This window comes from Mustela putorius, unplaced genomic scaffold (genome assembly GCF_011764305.1).
Source record: "Mustela putorius furo isolate JIRA1106 unplaced genomic scaffold, ASM1176430v1.1 tig00003845_pilon_pilon_pilon, whole genome shotgun sequence".
Lineage (NCBI taxonomy): Eukaryota > Metazoa > Chordata > Mammalia > Carnivora > Mustelidae > Mustela > Mustela putorius.
Genome location: NW_025421998.1, coordinates 64,495,144 through 64,520,565, shown reverse-complemented (window position 1 = coordinate 64,520,565; position 25,422 = coordinate 64,495,144). Strand labels below are relative to the sequence as shown.

Genomic DNA, 25,422 nt, shown 5'->3' with positions numbered 1-25,422 from the left:
CTGATTGTCTCACTTTCTGTGATGCCAAGATTGATCAGTGGCATTAGGTATTGTCATGTTGGTCCTTCTGTTATAGCCTAGCCATCAGCCTAGATCAGGTAATTCATTAAGATTACCAAATGGTAATTATCTATTCTATTATTTTTCCCCTCTATTTGTTAACTGCAGTTCTTCTATAAAGAAGAATTTTCCCGTAATATTTATTTGGTTTCTATGATGTATAATTTGTACAGGTATGAGAGGTGAATATTTGATTTTTTTCTTTTTATTTACCACTTTTTGGAAAAATGAGTTGGTTTCTTAGCATTTTCTTCTGGTAACCAATTGAGTACCTTCTTTCAGATTCTATCATTATTATCTAATGGATTTTAGTATGTTTTGTGAACGTACCTGACAAGAGCCTTTGCAATTGACTCTGTGTCCTTTTGACATGACCTCACTAGTATTCTATAGCTTTCTTACTTTCTAGTACTATTAAGACATTTTCTCTATAGACCTGGAATCCTACCATTTTCCAAGGAGCCCCAGTTCCTTTCAGTGGCAGATGGTATCCAGATACCACAAATTTGGTGCTGGAGGTCTTTATTGCTACTACATTTGACCCTTAAAACAACAAGGGGTTAGAGGTGCTGACCCCCGTGCAGTCCAACATCCATATATAATTTTTGACTCTTCCCAGATTTAACCGTTAATAGTGTATTATTGACAAAAAGCTGATACCATAAACAGTAAGTTAACACATATTTTTTATGTTATCTGTATACTATATTCTTTCAACAAAGTAAGGCACAGAAAAGAAAATATTAAGAAAATCATAAGGAAGAGAAAATAAATTTGTAGTACTCTATTTATTGAAAAAAGTCAAGGTGTACGTGGAGCTGTGTAGTTCAAACCTGTGTTGTTCTAGGGTCAATTCAAATTTAGGATTAAGTGGTTTTTACTTACTTTGTTTTAAATTTGTATCTACTATTGTATCTTGGTTTCATATTACTTATTTTTGTGAAATAAAAGTACCAAAGATTATTAAAACTAAGATGATTGAAAACATTTTAAAACTTTCTTGCATTCCTTTTTGACTTTGGGATATGTGCCATTAGGGATGTACAGTAGAATCACTGTATCTTAAAGTTACTTGAAATCTTCTTCTAATTTGATAGTTAATTTCTCTATTTTATTTTTATTTTGATATTTAGGGACTTAAAATTTTTCATTTTACAATTAAATAAGATGTTTACATGATTCCAAAACAAACCTATGAAACAAGATATGTTGTGGTGGTGTTCTACAGCTGCCATAACAAATATACCATAAACCAGGTGGCTTAAAGAGCAGAGATTTATTCTTTCAGAGTTCTGGAGGCTAGAAGTCTGAAATCAAAGTGTTGGCAGGACTGTGTTCTCACTGAAGGCTCTAGGGAGAATCCTTCCTTGCCTCTTCCTAGCTTCTTGTGCTTCCTGGCAATCCTTGGTGTGCCCTGGGTGGCATCGGAAATGCTATCACTCCAAGCTGTGCCTCTGTCTTCATGGGCACTTTTCCCATTGTTTCTGTGTTTAAATTTCCCTCTTACTATAAGGATACCATTTATATTAGATGACCTCATTTTAATTTGACTACATCTGCCAGAACTTGCTCCAGATAGGTTCATATTCCCAGGTTCCCAGAGGATATGAAATTCAGGGAGATATTATTCAACCTAATACAGTTGGAAATATTTTTAAAAATAGTGATAGGAAAGCTAAGCATCTTAATATCAACACTGTACAGAAGGTGAAGTTTGTTTTTTGTGTTCATCTGTCAAACCCTGTTCTGCCGCTTACCCCCTCACAAGGGGAGCAAGTACTAGTACTTGTTGATTTTTTTGATCCATGCATTATTCCAATCTTAATATCTGTCTGAATTCCCTCATAATGAGAGTACCGCTACTGCACTCCTCCCTGATTCACACAGCCCCAGTCCTCCAGGGTTTTTACCTTATTCTGAGCTGGAAGGAAGGAAAATAGTCTGTAAAATTAGTTGGCATCTGAATGTAACTTACATGTAATATATTAACATGTAGTCTTCCTAATATATTTGGATTTTTACATGTAAATCTGGAGGAAGGATGACTGATAACACCATTTTGGGGATTCATAATGGGTTGTAGCGGGAAACATTTTTGGCTAGGGGAGGTTTCTTGGATCCCAGTAACTTAAGTTCCATAGTAAACCACTCATTTTCTAACACTTAAATTAGTAGGGATATGGAGTTTTCTTAAGTTACATATGTTGTCTGAGTTATGTATATTACTTTTTAAAAAAAATATTTTATTTATTTATTTATCTAACAGAGAGAGAGAGAGAGAGAGAGGCAGATCACAAGTAGGCAGAGAAGAAGGCAGAGGGGAAGGGGGAAGCAGGCTCTCTGCTAAGCAGAGATCCCGATGCGGGGCTTGATCCCAGGACTCTCAGATCATGACCTGAGCCAAAGGCAGAGGCTTAATGCACTGAGCCACCCAGGTGCCCCTGTATATTACTTTTAAACGTTGAAACTCTTTTTGAAGATATTTTGAGTTCAATTATTTTAATTAAGACAAGGTTATTCTAAAATACGTAGTTCTTTTTTATAACCCAAGATTCTATTAGTGATCAAACACCATGAGAATAATTGTAGCTATTATTTGCTTGATTGCTTTGTTTTTCAAAAACAGTGTATTTAATTTTTTTAAGCTGGTAAGAGGCATAGAAATTATGCATTTTAATTATAACTATAACATATGCTTGTTTCAGGGATTGTATTATTCCTACTTTAAGACTATCGTGGAAGCACCTTCATTTTTGAATGGAGTATGGATGATTATGAATGATAAGCTGACTGAATACCCCCTTGTTATTAACACATTGAAAAGGTTCAATCTTTACCCTGAGGTAAGTCACTTTTTCAATTGTGTGGGTTTTTTGTTTTGTTTTGTTTTGTTTTTACTTTTTAAAAGTGTTATTGCATTAAATACTGATTCTAAATGTGAGATGTATTTCAATATATTTCACCTCATTTTTAAAGAAAGATGTGTCTGTTTTCTTGGAAAGGAGTATGGAGAAAAGACTTATTTTGGTGGGCTTTAACTGATTTCATGGAAACCATTACGATTGCATGGTCTAGAAAATTTAAAAACTATCTAGATTTGGTGTGTTTGTAGAGATTATAGCAAGGAAGCACCATTACATGTCATTTGCCAAATAATCTTTCTTCCCTCTCTGGGATTCTTCACTTAATTGAATGCTCTTTTTTGGGTGGAGTCGGGGAAAGGGGATTCACCCAGGAGGTGAGGAAGGAAGCCAGTGATATCAGTAACTTTTTTGGCCTCTCGTTTACCATCCCTGCCCTAATTTGACACATCCGTAAGCATTTTCCAGGGCCAAGCTGAGAGGTGACTTCTTCAGCCAGATCCTCCCTGACTTGATATGAGGGTCATCTGTTAACACACTGTCCCCGTGACTCCCCCTTCTTAGCTTACTGATGTTGCTGGACAGCACGTCCTCGTGCCAGAGCCCTGGCTGCCTTGGTCCCTGGGGATCTCAAGCCCAGGCTCAGTACCTCAACTTATCTATCGGGGCTCTCAGGCATTTCCCATTGAATGAGAGAAGTCCTGTTTCCATCTAGATCAGTGAGTAAGCCAAATGATTAATGAGGAGATGGAGGTAGAGGAAGTAGAGACAAATAAATAACCACCAAGGTGAAGTATTGGTTCACTAATGTACTGTTTACTGAGTACTTTCTATGACCATGTACACATTTACTGCTACAGAAATGGGATCACACAGCAAATATTTTTTTATAAGTGATTTTTTTGTCTTTTAGAATATTTTTAACGGTCTTGTGTCCTCTTTTCTTCCTCAGGATCAGTTTTAGTGGCTATTTATACAGTCTTCTATTGTTTATTTAGTCCATCTTTTGTGAAAACGTTCATTGTTTTCAACTTCTAAAATATTCTAGAGCTGCCATAAGCATCCTTGAAGCTAAATTTCTGTTCATAGCCTTATGTTTTTTAAACTATAAATTTGTTGATGTGTAACTATATTTAGTTCAACAGAATATATACTTTAATTATTTTGATATGTGTTGCCAGAATGCTTTCTAGATAGGTTATACTAACCAAAGTTACCATTGGCAGTGTTTTTGAAAATGCTTATTTCCCTGAATCCCTGCCAATTTGGTAGACAAAAAAATTAAAATCACAGGGTATACTTTGTTCATTGCTATATATTTGTGTATATATGTATTTAATTCAATGCTATACATTAAAAATACATTTGAAATTTTAAAAGTAATTGCTTGCTTATGCCCTTTGTCTATATTTCTATTTGAGTATAGAGTAAGACCTCATTTATTACATGCTGGATATTAATACTGTGCTATATGGGTAAACATTTTCCCCCCAGCTTTTTGTTTGCCTTTCAACTTTGTGTGTGATCTGTGTGTATTCTTTCTGTATAGAAATGCTGTTACCTATTCACATCTGGAGAAATTAGATCTACTCAAGAAGACAGAGTATTTATTTGTTCAACTCTTCTTTTATGTACCTTACTAGAATTTTATACCTTTCAAAAAATATAAATCTTGGTGTGTTTCATGTTATATTTTATTCTTATGCATCAGTGGAGAGTTGAACACTGACCAATGCAGAATCTGTGTAGTGTAGGGGATTGTAAGGCTTATTTTACTAGGTTTAAAGGGAGCTAAGTAGATAGATGGTAGAGGGAAGGAAAATTTGATAACTATCAAAATATCTCAAAAGTATTTTAGTAATGGAACTGTTGATGATAATATCTTTTCTCTAAAAAAATCTAAAAAATGTCTTTATTTCTTTAAAAATAGGTAATCTTAGCCAGCTGGTATCGAATTTATACCAAAATAATGGACTTGATTGGTCTTCAAACCAAGATATGTTGGACAGTCACCAGAGGAGAAGGACTCAGTCCTATTGAAAGCTGTGAAGGCAAGTTTCTTTCCTTCTTTCCAATTTCTTTCCAGATCTTTGTTGGAGCACGTTAAACTAACTACAAATTTAGTGATATAAAAACTATTTTATTGTGCTTGTGGATTCTGCAAGTGAGGAATTTGGGCAGGGTATAGTAGGGTTGGCTTGTTTCCACCATGTCAGAGGCTTCTGCTAGACTCAGGTGGCTTGGGAAGACTGAAATTAATTGGAGACTGCTTCACTGACATTCTAGCTCCTGGCTGGGGTCTCCGCGAGGCTGGGCTCAGTTGGGACTCTCAAATGGGACACCTACATAACGCCCTGTCCACACACCTTGGGCTGTTGTATAGCATGTACCTCAGGGTAGTCAGGCTCTTCATGGGCTCCAGGTCAGACACTGCTTGGCTACTTCCAGCCGTAGAAATCCCATGTATGACCTCCGACGTCTTCTGTTGAGGCAGTCACCAACCCAGCCGTCATCAAAAGCAGGAGCAGAGACACCCCCCCCCCCTTTACAGGAGGCGTGTCCATGAGTTTGTAGCCCTGTTTAAAAACCGCAGCTCCTGCCTTGTTCTCATCTTTGCTCCGCAGTAGTGTCACGTGTTCATATGGGAACCAAGGCAACCATTTAATATATCTGTGCCATTTTCAAAATAAGCACATTTTAATATAAATTGCCAGACATACAAAGTAATTTATAGTTAGAACATATGTTTTATTTTTATTTTTATTTTTAAAGGATTGGGAGATCCTGCTTGCTTTTATGTTGCTGTAATTTTTATTTTAAATGGACTAATGATGGCATTATTCTTCATATATGGCACATATTTAAGGTAAGACCATTCATTGAGAATATTTTGATATGTGTTATAATACTATGTACTAAAATAGTGAGATAAAGATTAACTTGCAGTTCAGTTTTATAACTGTGTTATTTCTAATACATCTACTTATAGATATAAAATTCTTTCCTATTTGTATGATTTCATCATTGCATAGTCAGCTAAACTTAAAATAATTTTAGATGCTTAAATAAAGAGAATGGTGGAAATATTGGATAAATTTTAAATATTCACAGGCTTTTGAGCATAAACAGTATATTGTTTGCATAAAATATAAGGACCAGTCATCAAATGTTATTAATGACTATTTTGCTGACATTAAGATGGAAGCATATTCTATACAGATATTTAATATCTGACCTGATTAATAACGTCATAGTCCAACAATATTCCTTAAACTAAAAAGATTGACAAATTTTTTAAGGTTTCTATGTTTCTTCTTCTTTTGACAATTTGTTACATTGTATACTTGTTTAAATATTTAACTTGAGATTATCTTTAGAATTTTTTTTTTTTATTTTTTTAATTTTTTTTTTTATTTGGGTTTTTTATTTATTTATTTATTTATTTTTTAATTTTTTTTTTTAATTTTTTATTTTTTATAAACATATATTTTTATCCCCAGGGGTACAGGTCTGTGAATCACCAGGTTTACACACTTCACAGCACTCACCAAATCACATACCCTCCCCAATGTCTATAATCCCACCCCCTTCTCCCAAACCCCCTCCCCCCGGCAACCCTCAGTTTGTTTTGTGAGATTAAGAGTCACTTATGGTTTGTCTCCCTCCCAATCCCATCTTGTTTCATTTATTCTTCTTCTACCCACTTAAGCCTCCATGTTGCATCACCACTTCCTCATATCAGGGAGATCATATGATAGTTGTCTTTCTCTGCTTGACTTATTTCGCTAAGCATGATACGCTCTAGTTCCATCCATGTTGTTGCAAATGGCAAGATTTCATTTCTTTTGATGGCTGCATAGTATTCCATTGTGTATATATACCACATCTTCTTGATCCATTCATCTGTTGATGGACATCTAGGTTCTTTCCATAGTTTGGCTATTGTGGACATTGCTGCTATAAACATTCGGGTGCATGTGTCCCTTTGGATCACTACATTTGTATCTTTAGGGTAAATACCCAATAGTGCAATTGCTGGGTCATAGGGCAGTTCTATTTTCAACATTTTGAGGAACCTCCATGCTGTTTTCCAGAGTGGCTGTACCAGCTTGCATTCCCACCAACAGTGTAGGAGGGTTCCCCTTTCTCCGCATCCTCGCCAGCATCTGTCATTTCCTGACTTGTTGATTTTAGCCATTCTGACTGGTGTGAGGTGATATCTCATTGTGGTTTTGATTTGTATTTCCCTGATGCCGAGTGATATGGAGCACTTTTTCATGTGTCTGTTCGCCATCTGGATGTCTTCTTTGCAGAAATGTCTGTTCATGTCTTCTGCCCATTTCTTGATTGGATTATTTGTTCTTTGGGTATTGAGTTTGCTAAGTTCTTTATAGATTCTGGACACTAGTCCTTTATCTGATATGTCGTTTGCAAATATCTTCTCCCATTCTGTCAGTTGTCTTTTGATTTTGTTAACTGTTTCCTTTGCTGTGCAAAAGCTTTTGATCTTGATGAAATCCCAGTAGTTCATTTTTTCCCTTGCTTCCCTTGCCTTTTGCGTTGTTCCTAGGAAGATGTTGCTGCGGCAGAGGTCGAAGAGGTTGCTGCCCGTGTTCTCCTCAAGGATTTTGATGGATTCCTTTCGTACATTGAGGTCCTTCATCCATTTTGAGTCTATTTTTGTGTGTGGTGTAAGGAAATGGTCCAATTTCATTTTTCTGCATGTGGCTGTCCAATTTTCCCAGCACCATTTATTGAAAAGGCTGTCTTTTTTCCATTGGACATTCTTTCCTGCTTTGTCGAAGATTAGTTGACCATAGAGTTGAGGGTCTATTTCTGGGCTCTCTATTCTGTTCCATTGATCTATGTGTCTGTTTTTGTGCCAGTACCATGCTGTCTTGATGATGACAGCTTTGTAATAGAGCTTGAAGTCCGGAATTGTGATGCCACCAACGTTGGCTTTCTTTTTCAATATCCCTTTGGCTATTCGAGGTCTTTTCTGGTTCCATATAAATTTTAGAATTATTTGTTCCATTTCTTTGAAAAAGATGGATGGTACTTTGATAGGAATTGCATTAAATGTGTAGATTGCTTTAGGTAGCATAGACATTTTCACGATATTTATTCTTCCAATCCAGGAGCATGGAACATTTTTCCATTTCTTTGTGTCTTCCTCAATTTCTTTCATGAGTACTTTATAGTTTTCTGAGTATAGATTCTGTGTCTCTTTGGTTAGGTTTATTCCTAGGTATCTTATGGTTTTGGATGCAATTGTAAATGGGATTGACTCCTTAATATCTCTTTCTTCTGTCTTGCTGTTGGTGTAGAGAAATGCAACTGATTTCTGTGCATTGATTTTATATCCTGACACTTTACTGAATTCCTGTATAAGTTCTAGCAGTTTTGGAGTGGAGTCTTTTGGGTTTTCCACATATAGTATCATATCATCTGCGAAGAGTGATAATTTGACTTCTTCTTTGCCGATTTGGATGCCTTTAATTTCCTTTTGTTGTCTGATTGCTGAGGCTAGGACCTCTAGTACGATGTTGAATAGCAGTGGTGATAATGGACATCCCTGCCGTGTTCCTGACCTTAGCGGAAAAGCTTTCAGTTTTTCTCCATTGAGAATGATATTTGCGGTGGGTTTTTCATAGATGGCTTTGATGATATTGAGGTATGTGCCCTCTATCCCTACACTTTGAAGAGTTTTGATCAGGAAGGGATGTTGTACTTTGTCAAATGCTTTTTCAGCATCTATTGAGAGTATCATATGGTTCTTGTTCTTTCTTTTATTGATGTGTTGTATCACATTGACTGATTTGCGATGTTGAAACCAACCTTGCAGCCCTGGAATAAATCCCACTTGGTCGTGGTGAATAATCTTTTTAATGTACTGTTGAATCCTATTGGCTAGTATTTTGTTGAGTATTTTCGCATCTGTGTTCATCAAGGATATCGGTCTATAGCTCTCTTTTTTGGTGGGATCCTTGTCTGGTTTTGGGATCAAGGTGATGCTGGCCTCATAAAATGAGTTTGGAAGTTTTCCTTCCATTTCTATTTTTTGGAACAGTTTCAGGAGAATAGGAATTAGTTCTTCTTTAAATGTTGTAGAATTCCCCGGGAAGCCGTCTGGCCCTGGGCTTTTGTTTGTTTGGAGATTTTTAATGACTGTTTCTATCTCCTTACTGGTTATGGGTCTGTTCAGGCTTTCTATTTCTTCCTGGTTCAGTTGCGGTAGTTTATATGTTTCTAGGAATGCATCCATTTCTTCCAGATTGTCAAATTTATTGCCGTAGAGTTGCTCATAGTATGTTCTTATAATAGTTTGTATTTCTTTGGTGTTAGTTGTGATCTCTCCTCTTTCATTCATGATTTTATTTATTTGGGTCCTTTCTCTTTTCTTTTTGATAAGTCGGGCCAGGGGTTTATCAATCTTATTAATTCTTTCAAAGAACCAGCTCCTAGTTTCGTTGATTTGTTCTATTGTTTTTTTGGTTTCTATTTCATTGATTTCTGCTCTGATCTTTATGATTTCTCTTCTCCTGCTGGGGCTTAGGGTTTCTTTCTTGTTCTTTCTCCAGCTCCTTTAGGTGTAGGGTTAGGTTGTGTACCTGAGACCTTTCTTGTTTCTTGAGAAAGGCTTGTACCGCTATATATTTTCCTCTCAGGACTGCCTTTGTTGTGTCCCACAGATTTTGAACCGTTGTATTTTCATTATCATTTGTTTCCATGATTTTTTTCAATTCTTCTTTAATTTCCTGGTTGACCCATTCATTCTTTAGAAGGATACTGTTTAGTCTCCATGTATTTGGGTTCTTTCCAAACTTCCTTTTGTGGTTGAGTTCTAGCTTTAGAGCATTGTGGTCTGAAAATATGCAGGGAATGATCCCAATCTTTTGATACCGGTTGAGTCCTGATTTAGGACCGAGGATGTGATCTATTCTGGAGAATGTTCCATGTGCATTAGAGAAGAATGTGTATTCTGTTGCTTTGGGATGAAATATTCTGAATATATCTGTGATGTCCATCTGGTCCAGTGTGTCATTTAAGGCCTTTATTTCCTTGCTGATCTTTTGCTTGGATGACCTGTCCATTTCAGTGAGGGGAGTGTTAAAGTCCCCTACTATCATTGTATTATTGTTGATGTGTTTCTTTGATTTTGTTATTAATTGGTTTATATAGTTGGCTGCTCCCACATTGGGGGCATAGATATTTAAAATTGTTAAATCTTCTTGTTGGACAGACCCTTTGAGTATGATATAGTGTCCTTCCTCATCTCTTATTATAGTCTTTGGCTTAAAATCTAATTGATCTGATATAAGGATTGCCACTCCTGCTTTCTTCTGATGTCCATTAGCATGGTAAATTCTTTTCCACCCCCTCACTTTAAATCTGGAGGTGTCTTCGGGCTTAAAATGTGTTTCTTGGAGGCAACATATAGATGGGTTTTGTTTTTTAATCCATTCTGATACCCTGTGTCTTTTGACAGGGGCATTTAGCCCATTCACATTCAGGGTAACTATTGAGAGATATGAGTTTAGTGCCATTGTATTGCCTGTAAGGTGACTGTTACTGTATATGGTCTCTGTTCCTTTCTGATCTACCACTTGTAGGCTCTCTCTTTTGCTTAGAGGACCCCTTTCAATATTTCCTGTAGAGCTGGTTTGGTATTTGCAAATTCTTTCAGTTGTTGTTTGTCCTGGAAGCTTTTAATCTCTCCTTCTATTTTCAATGATAGCCTAGCTGGATATAGTATTCTTGGCTGCATGTTTTCTCTCGTTTAGTGCTCTGAAAATATCATGCCAGCTCTTTCTGGCCTGCCAGGTCTCTGTGGATAAGTCAGCTGCCAATCTAATATTTTTACCATTGTATGTTACAGACTTCTTTTCCCGGGCTGCTTTCAGGATTTTCTCTTTGTCATTGAGACTTGTAAATTTTACTATTAGGTGACGGGGTGTGGTCCTATTCTTATTGATTTTGAGGGGCATTCTCTGAACCTCCTGAATTTTGATGCTCGTTCCCTTTGCCATATTGGGGAAATTCTCCCCAATAATTCTCTCCAGTATACCTTCTGCTCCCCTCTCACTTTCTTCTTCTTCTGGAATCCCAATTATTCTAATGTTGTTTCGTCTTATGGTGTCACTTATCTCTCGAATTCTCCCCTCGTGGTCCAGTAGCTGTTTGTCCCTCTTTTGCTCAGCTTCTTTATTCTCTGTCATTTGGTCTTCTATATCACTAATTCTTTCTTCTGCCTCATTTATCCTAGCAGTTAGAGCCTCCATTTTTGATTGCACCTCATTAATAGCTTTTTTGATTTCACCTTGGTTAGATTTTAGTTCTTTTATTTCTCCAGAAAGGGCTTTTATATCTCTCGAGAGCGTTTCTCTAATATCTTCCATGCCTTTTTCGAGCCCGGCTAGAACCTTGAGAATTGTCATTCTGAACTCTAGATCTGACATATTACCGATGTCTGTATTGATTAGGTCCCTAGCCTTCGGTACTGCCTCTTGTTCTTTTTTTTGTGTTGAATTTTTACGTCTTGTCATTTTGTCCAGATAAGAGTAAATGAAGGGGCAAGTAAAATACTAAAAGGGTGGCAACAACCCCAGGAAAATATGCTTTAACCAAATTAGAAGAGATCCAAAATCGTGAGTGGGGAGAAAGGGGATAAAAAGAGGTTCAAAAAGGAAGAAAGAAAAAAAAAAAAAACAAAAAGAAAAGAAAAAGAAAAAAAAAAGAAAAGAAAAGAAAAGAATTTTTTTAAAAAAGAAAACACCTAAGAAAAATGTAAAAAAAAATATATATATATTAGATAAACTAGTAAAAAATCGTTAAAAAAGAAAAAGGTAACAGTTAAAAAAAAAATTTTACCCGAAGGCGAGGAAAAAAAAAAATGAAAAAGAAAAAATTAAATTAACTGCAAGACTAAAAAAAATCACAGGAAAAAAGCCATGAGTTCCGTGCTTGGCTTTCTCCTCCTCTGGAATTCTGCTGCTCTCCTTGGTATTGAAACCGCACTCCTTGGTAGGTGAACTTGGTCTCGGCTGGATTTCTTGTTGATCTTCTGGGGGAGGGGCCTGTTGTAGTGATTCTCAAGTGTCTTTGCCCCAGGCGGAATTGCACCGCCCTTACCCGGGGCCGGGGTGAGTAATCCGCTCGGGTTTGCTTTCAGGAGCTTTTGTTTCCTGAGCGCTTTCCGTAGAGTTCCAGAGGACGGGAATACAAATGGCGGCCTCCTGGTCTCCGGCCCGGAGGAGCCGAGAGCCCAGGGCCCCACTCCTCAGTGCGCCCTCAGAGAACAGCGCCCAGTTACTCCCGTCTGCCTGACCTCCGGCCGCGCTCCGAGCTCACCGAGCCTGCGACCGGTTCAAGGTAACACGGAGCTGCGAGCTTATTGTCAGCTCTGTCTCTGTAGCCGGCTTTCCCGTTCCAATATCCGCAAGCTCTGCGACACTCAGACACCCCCGATCCTTCTGTAACCCTGCGGGACCTGAGGCCACGCTGACCCCGCGTGGGCTTCGCCCCGGTTTAGCCTCTGGAGCGATGTCCCTCAGCGGAACAGACTTTTAAAAGTCCTGATTTTGTGCGCGGTTGCTCCACCGCTTGCCGGGAGCCGGCCCCTCCCCCCGGGGTCTATCTTCCCGTCGCTTTGGATTCACTTCTCTGCCGGTCCTACCTTTCAGAAAGTGGTTGTTTTTCTGTTTCCAGAATTGCTGTTCTTCTTCTCTTCGATCTGCCGATGGATTTTCAGGTGTTTGCAATCTTTAGATAAGCTATCTAGCTGATCTCCGGCTAGCTGAAGCAGTCTCAGCTTGCTACTTCTCCGCCATCTTGACTCCTCCCCCCTAGAATTTTTTTTTTTTAATTGCTTACTGATTTCTTGTTAGTACAGAAGTGTGAGCATAGATATATGATTTTCAGTTTGGGTTAATGAGTTTGAATCTACTATTATTCTATTATACTTGCTTTGGAAGTATGGCATTTTCAGTTTAGTACCTCAAAGATCTACTGCATTCCTTGCCTAAGTGCTTGAGCAGATAACGGTTACTTGTTAAATATTTGTCAAATGAGGAAGTTATTAGAAGATCAATTTAGAGTATATTTGCATATAGATTTAAGATACTGTGATGCTAGTACTTCTGATTTAGCTATAAGGAAGTTCTTTTAATTATGTAACTGGGGGAGATGGAAATGAAAATCCATGATTAAAAGAAGAGGTCATAAATTTTGTTTTTGAAGCAAGACACAAAGATAACTAAACTTATACGTAATCAGAAGTATACGTAATCAGAAGAGGAAGCTGACTTGAAAGAAAGCAAGGCTGGTGTGCCTGGTATGATGAGCCAAAGGTTTCTACTTTAGCTGGGGGGGGGGGTGCTATCAGCTATTAGTGCTGAGTACTAATGGATAGCTTTTCTACATTTGGGAGATTTGATTTTGAGTAAGAGAAGTTAAAGTATGGAATGTGGCAATGTTGCTAAATCGCTGATCTGTATTATGCTATTTTTTAAAAAAAGAATTAAAGTTTAAAGAAGAATTTCTAAACGTTTATTAAACATTCAGTATCGTTTTCTTATAGTGCTTATTACAGCCATTGTTTCAAAGGCCAAAGGTATACTGTCTGCTGTGGAGAGCCTGATGTTCTGGTTCTGACTGAGAGGTTCTAGGTGGTTTGGGCCCTGACCTCGGATTTCTCGGTCTTCAGCCCCAGCAGTCCCCTGACAGCAGTTTTCTCCCTGCATAGGAGATACATGTGCATTTGTCTAGTCAACATAAAGTATAGACCAGGTGGCTTCTTTTGGAGATGGCATGCTTGGGTTTTGAAACTATGTGGTGGGGTGAGGTGGGAGCTGGAGCCGTGCCAGGTGTGTCAGTGGGACACAGACAGCAAGGGGAAAGTGCTTATAATGCTGGAGGCCAGAGACATTTACTCTGTGTGGAGGGTTCCTTTAATTGTGTCTTGGAGCATCAGAGCATTTTGGACAAGTTGGGGAGAAAAGAATCCTAGGGAGAGGCAAAGGTGGGCAAGCTGGGATGTAAAACCTCGGATCAGTTTTGCTGGGATGCAGGTTATTGAGGGCCGTTGTAGAAAATGAAGACTGATAAAATGGGTTGGGCTGGTTGATGAATGACCTTGGCTGGTCTGAGACCATTCCAGAGCCAGTGAGAGGAATCAGAAATCTGACCAATAGAGGGGCAGAATTCAAGCTGAACTATCATCTTAAGAGACCATTGATTTCACCTCTCACTGAGGTTAGCTGGTGACTACTTGAGCATGCTGTCTGCCAAACTGCAGGGTGATTTTAGAATCAGTTTAGTGGGTTTGGCCCAGGACTTTTTTTTTTTTTTTTACAAGAAAAAGGAAAGATTATAAACATCAATAAGGGAGTACACAACACTTCGTAAGATGGGTGTTATTTAGAGCAACTTGTTTGTTGATTGTATATACATGTCTACATGTGCATATGCTGAGTTGTAGTGTAAAGTCTCATTTCTCGTAGTTTGAGTGTAGAAAAAAGATCTGTAGACCACTGCTTAGGGTAGCAAGAGGGAGTGACTTTGCTTAAAAGCATTTGAGTCTTGGGGCACCTGGGTGGCTCAGTCATTTAAGCATTTGACTCTTGATTTTGTTCAGGTCATGATCTCAGGGTTGTGAGATAGAAACCAGAGTCTGGCTTTGTGCTGGCTGGGTGTGGAGACTGCCTAAGATTCTTGCTCTCCCTCTCCCCTCTGCGCCTCCCCTTCTGCTTGTTTAACCCTTGCTCTCTCTCAAAACAAAACAAAACAAAAACAAAAACAAGAGGCATTTGAGCCTTTCCAGAGAGCTGTTTTTTGGTTTCTCTTTCTGGCTCAGAAGGCTGTGAACTGTTTCAGCTTCACCCACTTGACTGCTCTGGTCCCTTGCTGGCCCCCTTGACTCTTAGGCCCCCCGGGGTGCTCTGCTTTATGCCTGTGCTGGGCTGTAGACACTGCAGCGGTGGCACAGGTTTCTCTTTTTTTAGTTCTCCCTTTGTTCCATTTGCTAGTGTTTTGTTTTGTTTTAACCCTGGCTAATCATTTTAGCTCTACCCAAATACATCCTAAACTCATCTCCTTCCAGCCCCAAATGAGCACATGATAGAGCCCCTTGTATTCTCTGGAGCCTTGGCTATTGCCCTGTGCCTTGAGGAGGGCGGGTGTGTAAATTAGATTCCAGTGGTGATCCTGCTTTATACTGTGTTGAATAAAGTCTTCTGTCACTTCTTTCATCAGTCTTTTTCATCATTTTAAAAAATGTTCTTGACATGAGTATTTTTAGAGGTCTCAAATTGCTAGGTAGTTCTTATTGTTTTCTTCCTTGGTGGTTAGTTTTGTCACCCTTCTAACTTTTAAAGTGGGATGAAGCTGCAGACTTCTTAACATGTGGGTTAAGAATAAAGAGGAGGATATCTATAATTGTGGTTAGAATCTTTTTATAAATTGTATTATATAAATTTACAGGCAGATTGAGTATGACATTTTTACTCCAGAAGCATATTTCTTTTAAGATAGTACAGATATAAGTTTTCTGAAGTCAGATAAGCCAATCCATTTCACAGAAAATGAAAGTGGAAGAGAAAATAGAAAACACAGCCAAATGGTGAAGTGGGGCTGGGCTGCCAAGCTCTGGCTTGAGGAGATGAAGTCAGATGTTTTTGCAAATACAACTTATTCATGCTGTACCTCTTTTTCTAGAATTCTCAGTGTTTTGGTATTTTTAAAAGCAAAACACATTGTTTTTATTATTTTCTAAAAGCCATGTTGTTAATCCATGATTATAGTTATTTATTTTATAAGATGCCCTGACATGTGTCAGCTACAGTTTCTGGAGGCCAGTTCCTTAAGACTTGGTGTGTGTAAGTCTCTATTCTGTAGGGAGGAGGGCTCCCGGAGGGAACCTTCAGGGACTGTTAGTAGCTCCGCTGAGCTAGGTAGGATGGGGAGTTCAGCTGCCAGGTACTGGGGTAGTTGTTTAAAGCAATAAGCTAAAAACAAAAGAGTTAAGCCTTCTATTACTTACTGTGATGGTGTAACAAGATTCTAAAACTGGAAAAAACACAGACTCCCCTGGTCCACTTCCCCCCCCTGCAACAGTACCCGGGCTGAGATTGAGGGAATAGTGCAGACCTGGGGGTCATCTCGCTGTTGAGGAAGCCCTGAACAAAAGGCTCCAGCGTTTTATGTACACTGAGGTAGGAAGGGGGAGGGCGAGGGGAAAATGGCAAGGAATGGAAAAGTACTGGGTACTGAGTCAGACTGGGCAAAAGTGTCTTCAGGGTTTTTTTTACCCCTCCATAAGTGGACTTCCACCCCAAGTCTCAGATAAAGAGACCTAGGAATGAAGGTGCTGGGGTTAGGAATGCAAAGGAGGGCAGGGCTGGCCAGGGCTTCCTGAGTCCTCAGAGACTGCATTGTACTGACCATGAACCAGGAGTGTGTGAAGAGGGTAGCTGTCTCAGTGAGGCCTGTCAGGTAAACCTTTGTCATTGTGTATGGTTGGGCTGCAGAAATCATATATAGGTTTTTAATCAGGAGTCCAGCTACCTAGGACATTAGTAGGCAAGGTCGTGAGCTAGTCCTGGCATGTAGGGCAGGGGGATCTGGAAGAAATGCGGTGTGGGCCTGGTCCTGAATGTCCAGCAGAAATACTGTGATGGGAAGAGTTGTCGCCTGTTTCCAAATTCACCACTATGTACCCTGGCTCTCAAGAGCATACCAAAGCAGAACAATTTCTGTAGGTGAGATGAGTGTCTTTAGCTGATGCCAGCAGTAAGGCATGTAGAAGCCAAGACAAAATATAGACAACAATCTGTCCAGGCTCACTGGGGCATTATTCTCGGGTTAAATAAAACAGGAGGATCTGGGCATGAGTCAGTACTTGATTCTGGACTGACTGCTTTCTGCTGCTGGTGTGCATCTGTCACCTTGGCATTTTCCTTCACTATCCAGAGTTCTTTCACTGCTCTCATGATGGCATCTCTTATGCCATATTCTATGTATTCCTCTTTCTTGGTTTATTCTTTTACTCTGGCACATCTTCCATCTTCTAGAAGTTTTTGAGAATGAATTGATGGAAAGTAAATTTTTGAATCCATGTATGTTTGAAAATGCCTTTATTTTGTCTTCATGTTTGATTGAAAGTTTTGCTTGAGTATTAAACTCTGGATTGGAAATCATTTTCCTTCAGAATTGTGAAGTCCTCACACTGTTACTGCTTCGTGTGGTGCTATTCAGGCATTCCTAAATTATTCGGAATCCTAAATTTTTGTATGTGACCTTTTCTTCCCCCCCCCCTTTTTTTTTTTCTGAAACACTGTAGAATCTTCTCACTGTCTCCGTGGTTCTGAAATTTCACAATAAGTCTCGCTCTAGATCTGTCTGTTCCCATATTATCTTGGGCATGTGATGTGTTGTTTCAGTCTTGCACCTTATGCCCTTAATTTCAGGGAAATTTTCTTGGATTATTTCTTCACCTACTTGAGTCCTTTCGTTTTCTCTTTCAGAACTTTTTGTTATTTGGTTATTGCATTTCCTGATCCTCTAGTTTTCATGTATTTTCCCATTTTTAATATCATTGCTCTTCTATATTCTGGGAAATTCTGTCAACTTTATTTTTCCAACTCTTCTATTCAGTTTTTTATTTGTTATCTTCTAATTTTCAAGAATTTTCATTTGTTCTTTGAATGCTCCTTTTTTTAAAAAAATAGTATTTTATTTTTGTTTCATGGATTCAGTATCTTTCTTCCTGAGGATACTAATGATTTTTTTCCTCCCTAAATAATTTGGTATCTTCTAGTTCACTTTTTAAATTCTTTTGGTCTTTGCCCACCGTGTTAGAAGTTTCCCTTAGCTATCTGGCTATCCTAGGCTGTCATGATTGAGATTGGAGGACAGAAAGCTATATGGGAGCTCCAGATCGTGGGTGGAACCTGTTAACATTGAGTTTTTATATAATTTGAATAAATGATGTGGGAAGAACTTAGAGTGACTGCCAGTTCTTTGGTTTGCCTTTGGATGTAAAAGAAAATTTAATGTAACAAAGGTTTTTCAGGGTTGTAATAGGGAAATGAAGTGTTTCATAAGTTAACTGGAATACAAAATTATAGAATTTTTAAGAAGCGCCATGGTTGGAGGGAGAACACCTAAATGAGTTAGGAGACATTGTCTTCTATGTGGTAATACAATAAATTAATGCTTGCAAGTCACCTAGAAGAATGCCTGCTTTCAGAAAGTAGCTTTTAGTTGAATGAAGTGAATAAACAAATTAATTGGGGGAAAAAAACCTAACCCCTTGATTATTATTTACAAAAGACACAAAAATAATATATTATCTGTCACATAAGCTTTGTTAGAATTTTACCAATTTAGGAAATATTTTTTTCAGTGGACTCATCTGAAGCATTTACTCTGCAAATTCCACTTTTTTTTCTTTTCTCAGATTCTGGTCTTAAGATTGTTTATGTACTGAAGAAAGATGTATCTAGCACTTTAAGAGGTAATTCTGAGGAAACAGAGTCACAGGAAAGTTACTGATCCTAGAGGTCAGACTTGGGCAGCAAGCGGTGCGGTTAAATGTCATTTGCTGAGATAATGACCTAAAAAGGGACAGGTTTTAGAGAAAAGATGCCAGTATTTTCAACCATTAACTTTCATCAATTTTTGCATACTAAGGAGAAATACTTATCTTTTAAATATTCATATACAACTGTTAGACCAAATGATTAAAGATGTGCAAGAAGGCCAAGTTAATAGAACATTCCAACAGCAAAAAACAACAAAACTAAACAACCCACAGCAACACAGAGTTGAAAATTTTGAGCAGGTATAATTCATAGCTTACTTAAGACATGCTTTTAGTCAAAAATCCAGACTGCATAAACAGTAATGCTTGATATTTTAATGAAGCATGAACAACAGACAAATCTCAAATAAAACAATGGAAGCAAAGCTAAATTGGCATAAAGAATAAGAAGTTCAGCCCTGCCTTAAAACAGGTACAGGAAGGGGGAGGTGTGTATTGATTGATGTAAATAATTGACAGGAAAAGCTACTCTGTTCTGCAGCAGAGTAAAAAGGACACTGAGTCACTTCATAGATAACTTTGGCTGGATCATGAGAAGAAAATAGAGAAACTGGTTATATTAACTATGACTATTCACTCTCACTACTCAGGATAGAAAGGAGGATGTTAGCAAAATTTAAAGGAAGGTTTGGCATATAGATTAATCTACAATGCCTTCAGGGTTTCTGGAACACATCTACAAATAAAATAGTTAAAAATTCTTTCTGGGTGGGCACCTGGGTGGCTCAGTGGTTAAAGCCTCTGCCTTCAGCTCAGGTCATGATCCCAGCCAGGATCCTGGGATCGAGTCTGCATCTGGCTCTCTGCTCAGTGGGGAGCCTGCTTCCACCTTTCTCTCTCTGTCTACTTGTGATCGCTGTCTGTCAAATAAACAAAATAAATAAAATCTCTTAAAAAATACAGTTAAAAAAATTCTTTCTGGTATCAAAGAAGCATGAACTTTCAATGACCAAAGAAAACAATAGAGTAGAAAATCAAAAGATGAATACATTATGCTCTGTGACTGCTTGGTTCCTCCTGTGGAAGAAAAGGCATTTTCTGATGACTAGCTGTGTCTACAAAAGAATGGGCAGGCTTTTCTGACAAGAGCTGAGAAGCTGTGGAGAAGAGTAGAGACAGAGAAAGGTAAATATTCAAGAGGAGGAAGAGATCAGAGACAGATCTGAGTGGTCACAGTGATACAGAGCAGCAGACATTAAGTCTAGAGAAGCTCATAAAAAGGATCATTAGAAAGTTCTCAAAAAGCCACCTCAGTGCATTAGAGGGAATGGAGAAGAGGAACAGGGGACCCTGGACCCTGACTCTGTGAGTTAAGACTCTAGACATGCCCTTGACAAAGGAGAACAGCTGTGAATTATGGAGAACAAGCTGGAGTACTAGGAGAGAACTTCTGTGAGGAGGCAAGTGAGAGAAATGAGCTCAGAGAAGTAGGCTTTCATGAAGGGTCCCAGGTGAGGTCTGAAAGTAGCAATAGAGGAAGCTTTAGCCTTATCTCTGGGCCTTGAGCCATATAGGTGCATGGTGCCATGAGGAAGGGAAACTTCTCAGAGGAGGGTAAGGTTTCATGGTAGGAGGAGAAGGAAGCATCTGAGTAGAGGCCAAGGTTTCCTGGAAGGAAGTTGTTCCCCATGCAGTGGAGGTTCTTGAGGGCACAGTAGTAGGTCTGGATGGGGAGTCAAGCAGTGTGGTGGTTGGGTCACAGTAGACACTCCACTGAACCCATGGCTCTGATGATGAGCAGGTAGTGTGTCCAGGCCAGTGATCAAGGATGGCAGTGATGAGAAGTGTGGTGTGTTTGTCTGACAGTGTCCCCTCTCCTCAAAAAGGAATGCCAGCCTACTTTTGGTTGGGTAGTTTTTATGTTTTCATTTACTGCTGAAATACCTTTTGACTCTGTGCCATAGACAAGGCTCACGCCCAGTATTAGGCACTGTGAATGCTATGATGATGACCTGGGAAGTTCACAGTCTAGTAAATAAAATCTTCCGTTTCTTGGCCCTGGCGGACAAAGAGTTAAATTAAAGGCCTTAATTAGTTGCCTAGAAGTACTTAATTAGACTGGAAGGACTAAGCTGAGACCTTTTCTTGCCTTCCTGATGTCATTCTTATTCCTTACCTGTACTCTCTGCAGCTTTCTTTTATGCTCTAGAGAAGCCAGTGGATCCATGTGTGAATTTAGGGGAAGAGGCTTAGCTCTCAGCAGGTCTGCTGGGCATTTTTTCATCTGGCTAGCAAGGTGCTTGTGCCTTACCTTTCAAACTTGAGACTGGAATTCTCTTAATTCAATTATTTCTACATTATTCTCTCATTTTCTCTTGTATTAGCATTCAGCAGAAGTTCTTTAATTTAACTCACTCCAAGATTTATTTAATAACGTTCTGAAGTAATCTTGATTACTTTTTCTCCTTGAATGTTGAACTTTGTACATTTTGTGATTTTTTTTTGGTAAATCGATGTACAAGTATCAGTGATTAACCAAGCCTGCCAAAATATGATGATTGATTTGAATCCATGATACTTAGAGATGTGAGAAAGAAGAGAATTGTAAATTATTAAATGTCAGAATTGAAAATTTTTTTAAGATCTTTTGCCCCTTCATTTTATACCTGAGGAAATTGAGGCTCAAAAGGTGAATGAGATGAATGAGTAAATGTGCAAACTTAGACTATTTTAAAATTTGCACAATGGGAGCTTTCATATTTTCTGATGGTGGTAGTATTGCAGAAGAATCTTCTTTTTTTAACCACTAGGGAATGCTGAAATATCAACTGATGAACTATAATGGAAAAAAAAATCAGTCTTAAGTTTTCTGATTATTACATCTTTTCTGGTTAGCAAAATAAAATGACCTATGTGCTAGTCTATAAGGATTGGAGGGAAAGGAGGTAAAATGCTGGGGACGCTATTTTAGAGTTATTTTCAGTCACACCATTTCAAAATGATCATAAGTCAGATATTTATTGTAGATAAGCAGACTTTGTTCTCCCTCCTAGCTGTGCAGGGCATGAAAGTACCAGAAAATCTGCCTCCCTGGTTAGGTAAGCAAAGCTGTCTGTGTTCGTGGAAGATGCTGGGCCACGACCTATCTGGCAGTTATTTAGTGAAAAGAGAGTGATGTCACATTGATTCTACCATTGGGAAAATGTCCAGTCCCAGAGCCCCACAGGTCACATGGCACTCGAGTATGGATCGGAGACTTCTTGAGCAGACCCCATCATGAGACTTGGTTGGGAAACTGGACTTGGGATTTTTCTGTCCTTGTCCTCTTTTTATCCCTGTCCCTCTCTTTACTCTGCCATTAAAAAATTTTTTATCTTGTGGGGGTGCCTGGGTGGCTCAGTGGGTTAAAGCCTCTGCCTTCAGCTCATGTCATGTTCCCAGGGTCCTGGGATCAAGCCCCACGTCGAGCTCTCTGCTCAGCAGGGAGCCTGCTTCCTTCCTCCTTTCTCTCTAGCTGCTTGTGATCTCTATCTGTCGAATGGATAAATAAAATCTTAAAAAAAATTTTTTTTGATCTTGTAAAATTTCAATTTTGAATCTTTTTCCATTCAGGGCATTTTTAAAAGGGAATTTTATATTAATTTCTCAAAGTGTTGTTGTTGTTTTTCAGTCTCTCTTGTGTAGGTTGTTTTTGGATTATAACCAGAGAATGAGGAGTCTTTCCAGCTAGGTGTTCCAGATGCTATACAAATCATGTATATTCTCTGTATAATCAAAGTACTATATATAGATTTATAAAATTGAGTTTATTGATGATCTCATTCAAATCCTTAGTATGTTTTCTTTAGCTTATATGACCTGCCAAAGTCTGAAAGTGTTAAAATACTATACTATGATCAGATTTTATCATATCCCCATGTTTTTAGAAGTTTTAGCTCTAGATATCTGGTGGCTGTATTGCTTCTCCATAACATTTTTATTTAAAGAAATAGAATTGAATAAATGGAGAGAGACATACTATCCAACTGAATGGGCAGAATTACCATCACATAAATGACAGTTCTTCCAAAATTATATATAAATTTAATGACCTTATGATTAAAAAAACAGCACTTTTTTGTGTGTTTTGTGTGTGAGAGGGGGCACTGGTTAGAATTACCTAAAAAACGTTAGAATAAAAATTAACAAGACAGTAAACAACGCATGTTGGAGAGGATGTGGAGAAAGGGGAACTCTCTTAAACTATCGGTGGGAATGCAAGTTGGTGTAGCCACTTTGGAAAACAGTGTGGAGATTCCTTAAGGAATTAGAAATAGAGCTTCTCTATAACCCTGCAATGGCACTACTGGGTATTTACCTCAAAGGTACAAATGTCATGAAAAGAAGGGCCATCTGTATCCCAATGTTCATAACAGCAATGTCCACAGTCGCCAAACTGTGGAAAGAACCAAGATGCCCTTCGATGGATGAATGGATAAGGAAGATGTAGTCCATATATACAATGGAGTATTATGCCTCCATCAGAGAGGATGAATATCCAACTTTTGTATCTACATGGATGGAACTGGAAGAGATTATGCTGAGTGAAATAAATCAAGCAGAGAGATTCAATTATATGGTTTCGCTTATTTGTGGAGCATAAGGAATAACATGGAGAACATGGGGAGATTGAGAGGAGAAGAGAGTTGGGGGAAATTGGAGGGGGAGATGGACCATGAGAGATTGTCGACTCTGAAAAACAATCCGAGGGTTTTGGAGGGGCAGGGAGTGGGAGGTTGAGTGAGCCTGGTGGTGGATATTATGGAGGGCACGTATTGCATGGAGCACTGGGGTGTGGTGCATAAACAATGAATTCTGGAACACTGAAAAGAAATTTTAAAAATAAATAAAATTTAAAAAAATGTTAGATGGAAAAAACCTAGATATCCATCAATAGATGAATGGATAAAGAAGATGTGGTATACGTATACAATGGAATACTATGCAGCCATCAAAAGAAATGAAATCTTGCCATTTGTGATGATGTGGATGGAACTAGACGGTATTATGCTTAGTGAAATAAGTCAATCAGAGAAAGACAATTATCATATGATCCCCCTGATATGAGGAAGTTGAGAAGCAACGTGAGGGGTTTAGAGGTAGGAATAGAATAAGTGAAATAAGATGGGATTGGGAGGGAGGCAAACCATAAGAGACTCTTAAATCTCACAAAACAAACTGAGGGTTGCTGGGAGGAGCGGGGTAGGGAGAGGGTGGTGGGGTTATGGACATTGGGGAGGGTATGTGCTGTGGTGAGTGCTGTGAAGTGTGTAAACCTGGCGATTCACAGACTTGTACCCGTGGGGCTAATAATACATTATATATTAATAAAAAAATAAAACAAAATGTTAGAATACTTAGGGGTGGAGAATTTTCCTTATCATATGTTAATATTACAGAAATGAAAATATTTTGATATAGAATTAAATCAATTGACTGGAATTAACAGATTCTAGTATTGTGAGAAATTAATGTATGATAAAGTCTGAATTTCATTATACTGGAAAAAGGAATGTTTATTTGATAAATGGTGTTGGCATAATTGGCTGTTTCAAAGAGGACAAAATTAGGGCTTTATACATACATTCTGTGGGTGAGAGATTTAAATGTAAAATACAATGATACTAGAAGATTTAGAACACTGTGTCATTTTGAGGTAGGAAATATCATCACAGACAAAACAAGGAATATAGGAGAAATAAAGGAAAATATTGACATTTAACAACATAAAATTTAAAATTTCTTTTTGGCAGAATACACCATAACTTATATCAAAAGACTTAATCACACATATAACAGTCAAAAAATTGATACCCTTAATCTTTGCATAGGGAAATAGATGATCTGATAGAAAAATGGACAAGAATGTAAACAGGCAGTTCACAAAAGAGAAAATGCACATTGTCCCCAAAACCCATAAAAATGATGCCCCATGCTAGTAGGCAAGAGGTACAAATCAAAATAACAGTGAGAAAAAAGTTTCCGCCTACCCAGTGGGCAAAATATAAAAGGGTCTGGACATATCAGATGTTGTGTTCTGGAGAAGCAGACACCTCATACACTGTGGGTGGGGAGGGTGTGTGGACTGGTATGGCATTTTCTGGTTCACAGTCTTTGACTTGGCAGTCTCACAGTTAGGTCTGTCCTGTAGGAATAAAAACACCAATATTTACATGTACAAGGATATTTATTTTAACATGTCTCTGTAATAGTAAGAAATTTAAAAATACCTATATGTTTGGTAATAGGGAAAGGTCTGAACAAATTGTAGTATGTAGTATTTGTCCTATGCAATGTTTGACATCTATTAATAAGGATGTCTTGGGTTACATGTATTGATTAGGGATAATCTTTATAGGGGCACCTGAGAGGCTCAGTGGGTTAAAATCTCTGCCTTCAGCTCGCATCATGATCCAAGGGTCCTGGGATCGAGCCCCGCCTCAGGCAGGCTCTCTGCTCAGCGGGGAGCCTGCTTCCCCTCTCTCTCTGCCTGCCTCTCTGCCTACTTGTGATCTCTGTCAAATAAATAAATAAAATATTTTTAAAAAAGGAATAATCTTCATAATAGATGAATTAGAAAAGGAATAAATTTCAAGGAGGTGTTAATAACGTGATCACATTAATATATGGGTATAGAGAAAGATCTGGGCAGGTGGACACACACAAATGTTATTGATTATCTTGGATGAATAGGATTGAGAGAAGGGTGGCAATGAGGAGAACAATTTTTAAAATACGTAGACCTGGCGCCTGGGTGGCTCAGTGAGTTAAAGCCTCTGCCTTCAGCTCGGGTCATGATCCAAGGGTCCTGGGATCGAGCCTCGCCTCAGGCAGGCTCTCTGCTCAGCAGGGAGTCTGTTTCCCCCTCTCTCTCTGCCTGCCTCTCCGCCTACTTGTAATCTCCATCTGTCAAATAAATAA

General features: G+C 38.5%; 1 protein-coding gene across 3 annotated transcripts in view; it reads left to right on the top strand.

Moving 5' to 3' along the window:
- Positions 1 to 25,422, top strand: part of DPY19L1 (dpy-19 like C-mannosyltransferase 1) — a 100,299-nt gene that overhangs the window by 20,996 nt on the left and 53,881 nt on the right. For all 3 annotated transcript variants that reach the window (XM_045062871.1, XM_045062870.1, XM_045062869.1), the window contains exons 4-6: positions 2,766 to 2,903; positions 4,852 to 4,972; positions 5,694 to 5,787. In XM_045062871.1, the coding sequence (XP_044918806.1) occupies positions 2,766 to 2,903; positions 4,852 to 4,972; positions 5,694 to 5,787 (353 nt within the window). The remainder of the gene's footprint in view (positions 1 to 2,765; positions 2,904 to 4,851; positions 4,973 to 5,693; positions 5,788 to 25,422) is intronic.